The sequence below is a fragment of the Temnothorax longispinosus genome, chromosome 10 (assembly GCF_030848805.1).
Source record: "Temnothorax longispinosus isolate EJ_2023e chromosome 10, Tlon_JGU_v1, whole genome shotgun sequence".
Classification (NCBI taxonomy): domain Eukaryota; kingdom Metazoa; phylum Arthropoda; class Insecta; order Hymenoptera; family Formicidae; genus Temnothorax; species Temnothorax longispinosus.
Genome location: NC_092367.1, coordinates 8,712,984 through 8,723,099, shown reverse-complemented (window position 1 = coordinate 8,723,099; position 10,116 = coordinate 8,712,984). Strand labels below are relative to the sequence as shown.

Sequence of the window (10,116 nt, the reverse complement as noted above, 5' to 3'; positions counted from 1 at the left end):
CAACGTTGTAGATCGTTTGGTCATTGTTGATTACTTCGGAGGGTTGATGACATCTCCCCTGAAAGCACGGTCATATTGCCAAGGTGCCTGTTCCTCTCCAATAGGAGACAAAAAGTATTCTCGTAGATAATTTCTCATCCCGTTAGCAGTATCTCCAGCTCGATTAGCCCCGACTCGGCCAAGCCTGGCAAAGTGTTGAGAACAGTAGTTCCTCCATTCCCCGTATGTGATGGTCCCATCCTCTGTTTCCGCATCAATCATGTTTCTGGGGCAGTACTGTCTATCATTCCAATTTTTTCCTTCTTCACCCATCATAATGAAATTATGAAGGCAGGGAAGGACCTTGAAGATATTTTCACAGTTGGTAGGCGACATGGCAAGTGGTCTATGTAGGATCTTCCATCGTGCAGTCAAAATTCCGAAAGTGTTCTCAATTACCCGCCGTGCTCAGGACAAACGGTAATTGAAAATTCTATTTTCATCGGTCAGTGTTCTCCTTGGGTACGGTCGCATCATATACTCTGTGAGCGGGAACGCTTCATCCCCTACAAACACATAGGGGAAGGGTCTCTCTTTTCCTGGAATTGGGCTGGGATCAGGCAAAGACACATTTCCGGATGCTAAATCGTCAGCAAAATCAGTGTTGGCCCATACGCCGCCATCACTTATGGAACCTAAAAAAAAGAAAACAATTCAAACTTTCCACTTGGCGATTATCATTCTATAGCTACAGAAAATGCAATGAAGAATAACACTTACCAAACTGTCCGACATCCACCCATGTAAACTTGTACTGTGCATCACATGTTGCCATCATAACCATACTGAAGAACTGTTTATAATTAAAGAAATTCGATCCTGAATTTCTGGGTGCTTGAATCCTCATATGTCTACCATCGATGGCCCCTAGGCAATTGGGAAACTGCCAGGATGTCATGAAACCATCACTAATTGTCTTCCAGTCTTCCTTGCTGGAAACTTTCAGAACATAAGGCTGAAGTACGTTCCAAATTTCTCTGCAAGTTTCGTGTATGACTTTGTACACCGTGGATGTCCCAATCCTAAATTCAGCATGTTTCAGTTTGGCTGTATCTCCTTGAGCCAAGTACCTGCAAAGTTTATCACAGATGACATTAAAATAGACTGAACAGAAACAAGCAAGGCTAAAAAAACTATATAAGAAACTCACAGCAATGTGACGGCAACACGAAGGTCTGTTGGTAGTGGTGTGCGATTACTTCGCTTTTTAAGACGAGGGTGAAGGAGGACAACCAAAAGATGAAACTGATCAGGCGACATTCGGAACAACCCAAAAAATTCTTCGTGATCAGTATCAATAAGTTCCCTGACGAGGTTACAGTAGAAACCTTGGGCGTCTCTCACCCGATTTACCGGCCGAACCCACCACCGGCGATGAGTCACTCTCCTTCTTCTCCTCAGCAAGACGTATTGCAGCAGTATCAAATTGTTCCAATTTAAAAGATATAGATGCCACAGACCGGTATTTCTCAAAATATCCATATTTCTGTTCCAATTATTATTTTAAATTAAAAACCTTTATAAGATGCTATTTACGTTTTAACATATATATATATATATATATATATATATATATATATATGAATATACTTACTGTGATAGCACGAAAACTTTCGTATAATAAACTCCAGCGAAGACCGTGCAGGCACGATGAACGATTCACAACGTACTTATTCACATGATTCAAACTTGTAGCAACTTGACGACGACAGCCTCTCGAAAGCAGCACAACGAACGATGTGACTTGCAGACAGATCCACGTGTATACTTCTTCTCTGTTCCGATTATTTGGAATTAGTTACGTTTAAAAAAAAAAAAATATATATATATATATGTTTAAATATACTTACTGTGATAGCACGAGGACATTCGTATAATAAACTCGAGCGAAGACCATGCAGACACGACAAACGATTCACAACGTACTTATTCACGTGATTCAAACTTCTAGCAACTTGACGACGACAACCTCTCGAAAGCAGCACAACGAACGATGTGACTTGCAGACAGATCCACGTGTATACTTCTTCTCTGTTCCGATTATTTGGAATTAGTTACGTTTAAAAAAAAATATATATATATATATATGTTTGAATATACTTACTGTAATAGCACGAGGACATTCGTATAATAAACTCGAGCGAAGACCATGCAGACACGACGAACGATTCATATAAATTCACGTGATCAAACTTCTAGCAACTTGACGACGACAACCTCTCGAAAGCAGCACAACGAACGATTGACTTGCAGACAGATCCACGCCACGTGTATACTTCTCTCTGTTCTAATTATTATTTGAAATTAGTTACGTTTTAACAAATATATATGTATATATATATATGTATGAATATACTTACTGTGATAGCACGAGGACTTTCGTATAAAAACTCGAGCGAAGACCATGCAGGCACGACGAACGATTCACATAAATTCACGTGATCAAACTTCTAGCAACTTGACGACGACAACCTCTCGAAAGCAGCACAACGAACGATGTGACTTGCAGACAGATCCACGTGTATACTTCTTCTCTGTTCCGATTATTTGGAATTAGTTACGTTTTAAAAAATATATATATATATATATGTTTGAATATACTTACTGTGATAGCACGAGGACTTTCGTATAATAAACTCGAGCGAAGACCATGCAGACACGACAAACGATTCACAACGTACTTATTCACGTGATTCAAACTTCTAGCAACTTGACGACGACAACCTCTCGAAAGCAGCACAACGAACGATGTGACTTGCAGACAGATCCACGTGATACTTCTCTCTGTTCCGATTAATTGGAATTAGTTACGTTTTAACAAATATATATATGAATATACTTACTTGATAGCACGACGATCCAACACGTGTCAACACTTCTCCGTTTTCTTCTTCTTCTGATGGCCGTCGAGCGCTGCTCAAATATAGGCCAGGGCGAACCACTCGTCGTATAGTAGTAAAATCCCCAGGATAGAGGGCCTCGAAAGGCGCCAGTTCAGTCATTAACTTCGTCGATACAAGATGCCGAGCAAAAACACTTCCCCTGACAGGCCGTGACTGTGCGCAGCGTGTCCCGCCATTGACGACGTAGAACGTACGCCGTAAGAAATGGATTTGGTTCATTTCACTACTACCACTGTTACGACCTATTACATCGGGAAAACGCTTTCTTGATCTTCTATAGTCTATGCCTGAAACGTACTGCTACTGCGTTAATACCAACTTAAAACTGCTTAAAACCTCTATGTGGAATATGTGCGGTTGTAGCACTTCGCTTACTACCACTGTTACGACCTGCTACACCGAAAAGCGCTTCCCTGAGACGTACTGCTACTGCGTTAATACCAGCTTACAACCTCTATGTAGAACAACCTTTACGGGATCCGTCTTATGTACACTAGCCATTTCCATTGTTTCGGCCAGACGCTCCATCTCTGTTAACGTCGACTCCGATGATTTTAAGAGCTCATATCTGACTAGATCATTTGTGGCTTCTGCTATAAGTTGGACCTTGATTTGTTTGTCAAACTCAGTGTTGGCAAATTTACACTCTTTAGCCAGTAATCTCAGGGCCAGAACGAAATCTTTGATTTTTTTCGTCTGGTTTCTGCTTTCGTTCGCGGAAAGCGTAGCATTGTAAATGTTCGTTTCGCTTTGATGCGAATAGTTGTACCAATTTTTCTTTTAAAACTTTGTACGACAACGTGATGGGCTTTTCCGGCTCGCAAACGATCTGCAGATCCTTAAATACGTCCGGTGCAAGCTGCGTGATTAACAATGCCGTTTTTTTCTCTTCCGGGATATCATTGAGCAAGATAAATGCTTCCAACTGGTCCTCGAACGTCTCCCAGCATGACCCCCGTTTGAAGGTGTTGACATTTCCTAGAATTGACGCCATTGTGGATCGCTCTTGGATCGTACTTTTCACGTTCGTCGATTTGATAACTGCGTTCTCCTCCCTTTCGGTTACTTCCTTAGTTTGTTTGTCCTTGAAATTCTTGACAAAGGCGTTCAACACTTGCCGAATTATATCGAGGCTGTCTTCTTTCGTTGCTTCTACGCCGTATTCCTTGCAGATATCGATCAACTCGATTTTATTCACTTGATAGAGGTTCGTCCTTGGGCGATTGCATCGGCTATGAGTTCCCAATCAAGTTCACCATTTTTTTGTGCATTATTAATTTATAGCACTGGGATCTTAGTTAATTTGCAGATCCCAGCACGACTGCTCGTATTGTCCGCTGACGTACATAACATTCTTCGCTCGCCTATCGTGACGCAGGTGTGTGGCAGCACCTTACGGGCACGAGATACCACAACAGTGCCGCTTTTCCTCACATTAATGACGCTGCATCTTATACCTAATTTTTCTGATAAAAATTTTTGCGCCTACGTATTCCAGTCCCTTTCCTGTTCCAAACGTATCCCTTTGATTACCATATTATTCCTTCTATCTTCATTTTCTTTATCTTTCATCCATCTCTTAAGCTTACCTACCTCCCTGACGCTTAACCTATCCTCGCTTACAGTAGATCCTGCATAGCTACTTCCCCATCTGCTCCTATTTATGGAAAATCTACTTTCGCTAGCACTTCTTCGACCTTCGCTTTTACTTCCGATCTCCGTATCGTTTTCCTTATCTTCACCTCTCTCGCAGCGCTCCAGCCAACTAATCCATCTATTTTCCAAATCAATCAATTTTCTTTCAATTTCCCTTAATCTCTCATTGTCTTGTTCCTCCTTACCTTTCTTTTCTTCAACGTATTGCGCAAAACTTTCTTTTACCTCCTCTATTTTACCTACTTCCTTGAAAATCTGTTCCTTCATTTCCTTTATTTCATCTCTAATTGTATTTATACTGTGTTTTACTTCCTTCTCATCCCTAAATGTCACTGTTTTACCTATCTCTAATTTACGCTGTTTATCATCCGCTTTGCTATCAGTCTTACTTCTACCTACTTTGCCGCTGTTACCGACAATGCCCGCGCTTCCCGCGTTCGGCGAGCTACGCGACGCCATAACCTAATGTCTACCGTTCGCTATTCCGGGCTGTAATTCGCACAAAAACGGCTACTTCTAGGCCTGCCTCCACCTACACCTATACAGAGCCTTCCAAACAAGTTGCCTTTTACTCTGCGCTATCGCTCACTATTCTCTACCTACTCAAAACTCGCTTAGTCTCACCACACAATCTTACCGCACATCCACTCACTAACACGCCCTCTAACCAAGTCCAACTGTTAATTCATTATTCCGTACTTTTTTAAATTTCTTTTAGAAAAACCATCCCTTAAACCCTAAACGACTAAACATTATTTTCACGTTAAACTCACAACCTAAACTAAAAAATATTTGAACCTAATCCGCTTCAGCAGTAGGCCAAGAAACGGACATTATTCACCTATACACACACACACACATACCTTCATACAACAACGCGCAACAACTAATATTAATAATATTCCATATATTTCTAAATTCTTCTCAAATCTTCTTTAAACCCAGGAAGAACAAATATCTCGCTTTATCTCTAAAATAACATTCCTGGCATCTTAAAACTTATAAAATTTGAATTCTAAATTAATCCATTCTCTCTATAAACCTTATACTCCAGAACCTATCATATACCTTAAACTCATATCTTCCATAACTTCTGTGTGCGAAACTCAAAGCCTAATCTTAAAACTACAAAATATAATTTTCTCTCTTTTTCTTTATTCCTACCTCTACCTTAATATTACAACTATTTTCCTGTTTTTCAACCACATATTGATGTATTAATAATTCTTTATGTATCGGGATGACCTTTCAGGAAGGAAGATTAAGATAAACTCGTGTTATCGTGATACGTTTCCGGGCAGAGTGTTCCGTGCCGTGTGTCGTGCCGCTTTGTTCTGGCGCGCTCTCTCCCTCGTCCGTGCCTCCCGCGTTCCGTCGATAATGCAGTCACACGTTCACGCAACACCCTTCCTATTTTATTAAAAAGAATTAAAATGAATACAGAATAATGCGCATAATACAGCAATCTCTAATATAGAAAGAAATCACGAAAACGCGAGTTAGGTCTCTTGTCACGCTCCGATTTTCGTGGGAATCTATTCCCTTCGCTTTGCTCAGGTTCTATGCTCGTTGGTTCGCTTTCTGACTGACTACTTGTTCCCTGTACGCTGTTGTCAGTTCTTACCGGTTCCGGATTACCATTTACAACCTGCTCGTCTATATTTTCATCCACGACATGCTCACTTTCTCTCTCTATCCCTATCGGGGCATGGTATTTATTTGTTTTCGTGTTTTGTTTGTAACGCGCTAATACTAGATGCCATCGGTTTCTTCTAAGAGTACTACCTCTTTCTGTTCTAATAATATACGCGTTTGGATTACTATCTGCCCTTACGATTTTAGCATACGCTCGAATGTCCGTTACCTATACATACCCTATCATTTACATTAAGTTTCGATAATTTTTTTGACCGGTGTCTTCTATTGTAATTACGCTCTTATTTTTCTTTTTTGACTTTTTCTTTTTGTTTAGATAGTTGTAAGATGGAGCGAGATGGAGGAGGTTAGCAGCAGCGCTCGGGTAGCGACAAAGGCCAGGGGAGCGCGGCGAGGAAAGTTAGGCCGATCGTGTTTTGTTGATTCCGGTCCGTGCTTGCGTCGAAGAAAGCGCGCGAGGCAGATCATCGCAATATTCGGTAGCGAAAGCATCGTTTCGGGAATCGCTGAATTCCTCGACCCGCATAATCTTGTATTCCCGGTATATAAGGGATATATTTCGGAACAGTTGTACTCGAACGTTACACCGTGCGTGCGTGCGTTATATACAGAAGTTAAGAAAGGACGAATTACATTCCCGAGGAGATAAATCCAAGGAAGCAGCAAGACGTATTCACAGCGAAGGACGAGACGACGTTTTCCCTTGCGAGGATAGCGAGGCCACATCCCGGATTGTCTGCCCGGCGAATTAGCTGCTTGCATCAATGCTAAGTACATCTGCTTCTTTCCGATCGCATATTCGGATAAGCGAGTCTTAAGCTTCGTTCATGCCTTTTCGACGAGCTTCGGATAAGTCGGTCCTACGACTGCTATACGAATTACTTTTAATAGTGCGAATTATATTATTCGGTCGTGAAAAAGTCCACGCGGTGTTCCCGGCGTGCATTTACGTTATAGCTCTCGATGTATTCGTGTGAACGGCACGTGTTGAATTTCATTTCATATATCTTTTGCGTTCATCACATATCTTCAGTTATAATCTTTGTCCTTCTGACTTTCGACGTACCGAAAACAGATATGTGAAGTAACCAGATATTCAGATTCGTTGCGTTTACTTTGTCAAGTGATACTTGTTCTTTTAGCGTTATTTACGAGAACATTCACGATTTTGCGTTGATAAGAAGTTCTGAAATCCTCCGATTCTCGTTGCGTTTTCTACTTTACGATTACTGATCAATAGCGTTCATTATTCGGCTACCTCATATTTTAGATTTACGTGTGTGATATATTACTCAGATATTTCGTGATACTATATATATGTTTGCTTTCTATATCAAGCGATCACACTCGCTTAAAATGTATTGTGCCCATTGCGACTGAACCTGCGGTTCGTTTATTATTCTTTTTATCAAATAACATTAATTTAAGGATATTTACGCAATTTGTCTACAATTCTATTCGGCTGACGTTTCATCCTGCTGCTCTACGTAATTTGCAAAGAAATCTTCAGTGTAAAATAAATATTTTTAGTTTGAAGCTATTTACGTTTTCATTGTAATTAATACACATTTTCGAAACATTTTTAAGGGGGTCGTCTGGTCAAGAGGCTGTTTTTTTGGGGGAATTTTTTGTAAGGAATCATAAGAATACACTTTTTTGAAACTTTTACATCATATTTATTGATATTTGAAGAGTATTTAGAAATTTTTCCAAGTTGATATATGGCCAAGAATTCGCTGTAGAGCGCCCCGACGACAGCTGTGTAAAAAAAACGGTACCCACGATTCCGGATCTCCACTCCATCCTAAAAAAAAAAAAAAATTCCTCTTAATCTGTGGATGTGTGGCTATCGTGTGAACTAGAACCAAATAAAAATATTAAAATTTCAATTTTTGCCAACGTTTTGAAAAAAAGTTTCATTATGAACTTTTTTCAAAACGTTGGCAAAAACTGAAATTTCAATATTTTTATTTGGTTCTAGTTCACACGATAGCCACACATCCACAGATTAAGAGAAATTTTTTTTTTTTTTTTAGAATGAACTGGAGATCCGAAATCGTGGGTACCGTTTTTTTACACAGTTGTCGTCGGGGCGCTCTACAGCGGATTCTTGGCCATATATCAACTTGGAAAAATTTCTAAATACTCTTCAAATATCAATAAATATGATGTAAAAGTTTCAAAAATGTGTATTCTTATGATTCCTTACAAAAAATTCTTCCCCAAAAAACAGCTTCTTGACCAGACGACCCCCTTAAAACCGGATTCAGATTCTTTACGTGAACTAGCATCGGTTGGCTGAAAAGTCATACCATTTCAAACACTTTTCCTATTACCTTGTTGTGATTTTTAAAAGACTCTAATTTATTTAGTAACATTGGTAGACGGGAACGAATTTTCCTAGAAAACATAATCTCTGCAGGAGTAAACCCGTTTTCCAAAGGCGTAGTTCTATAAGCTAATAGTCCTAGGTTTACGTCGTCCTTACATTTTTTTATAATGCCTTTCGCTATTTTTACAGCGACTTCTGCGGCACCGTTACTCTGTGAGTATTTAGGAAAGCTAGTTACATGTTTAAAGTCAAATTTCCTCGCAAAATTACGGAACTCTGACGCAAACTGTGTGCCACAATCACTTCTGACAATTTCAGGGATACCGTATCTTGCGAAAGCTTCTTTACATTTTTTTATGATCTCTTTCCGTTAAATTCTTTAATTGAAAAATTTCAAAATATCTGGAATAGTAGTTTATTATGATTAGGTACCATACTTCTAGTTTGAACAAATCCATTCCTACTTTTTGCCATGAACGATCAGGAAATGCTTCTTTTACAAAAGGTTCCTTGATGTTAGATCTTTGCTCAATACAGTTAGGACAATTTTCAACTAAGTCTTTTAATTGTGAGCTTATGCCAAGCCACCAAATCGACTGTCTAGCTCTATCTTTACATTTATTTATGCCCAAGTGTCCTTCATGTATTTTTGCCAACAGTTCTCGTTGTAAAGAAAGGGGAATAATTAATCTAGTATCTAGCATGAGAAACCCGTTTGAAAATGAAATATTATCTTTCAATTGGAAATAGGCTGACAGTCCACTTGGTAATTTATCCTTTGTTGGCCATTTATTCAAGCAAAATTTTTTTAACTTTGCGCAAACGTAATCTTTTTCCTGCTCGTCCTTTATTTTTTGTAGAACACTTTTTGTCGCGGGCAAGTGACTTGTAACGAAATGTACATAATGATCGATTTCTTCCGCAAAATCTTTTTCCGCGCTATTTGCACATCCTATGGGATTCCTAGACAAACAGTCTGCTAGAACTAATTGCTTTCCCGGCACAAAGATCACTTTATAATTATACCGCATTAGACGCATTCTAATTCTTTGAAGTCTAGGAGTTAATTCATCTAAGGGTTTGGATTGTAAAATTTGAATGAGCGGCTTATGATCAGTTTCGAGTTACATTAATTCCTGTAATAAAATCTTTAAAATGCTCTGCGGCATACGCTAGGGCTAGAGCTTCTTTTTCGATTTGACTGTATTTTTTTCAGTGTTGAGTTACTTAGTGTTTTTGATGCGTAAGCTACTATATCTCGCTCTTTATTCCCGTTTTCTTGTAGTAATGCGCTTCCCAGTCCATAGCTAGAAGCGTCAGCTTGAATTATAATATTTTTTTGGTAATCATAGTGTACGAGAGTTGGCGCTTTTGTCAGTAAAACTTTTACTTGGTCAAAAGCCCTCTATTGATGGTCTTCCCATTTGAATGGGACATCGTTTTTTAATCAAGAATTTAATGGCTCTAGGATGTGAGATTTGTTAGGCAGATATTTGCTCACATAGTTTAATGACCCTAAGAGTTGCATTA

General features: G+C 39.4%; 1 protein-coding gene across 1 annotated transcript; it reads right to left on the bottom strand.

The window, feature by feature from the left end:
• Positions 1-433: 433 nt before the first annotated feature.
• LOC139820011 (uncharacterized) lies at positions 434-3,623 on the bottom strand. The gene is made up of 9 exons (XM_071789895.1): positions 2,883-3,623; positions 2,645-2,823; positions 2,400-2,573; positions 2,144-2,326; positions 1,890-2,070; positions 1,634-1,814; positions 1,190-1,525; positions 760-1,109; positions 434-674 (listed from the first exon to the last, which is right to left on the bottom strand). Exons 7-9 carry the CDS (start codon positions 1,519-1,521, stop codon positions 448-450), a joined length of 909 nt encoding a protein of 302 aa, XP_071645996.1. The 5' UTR covers positions 1,522-1,525; positions 1,634-1,814; positions 1,890-2,070; positions 2,144-2,326; positions 2,400-2,573; positions 2,645-2,823; positions 2,883-3,623; the 3' UTR covers positions 434-447.
• Between the last annotated feature and the right edge of the window lie 6,493 nt (positions 3,624-10,116).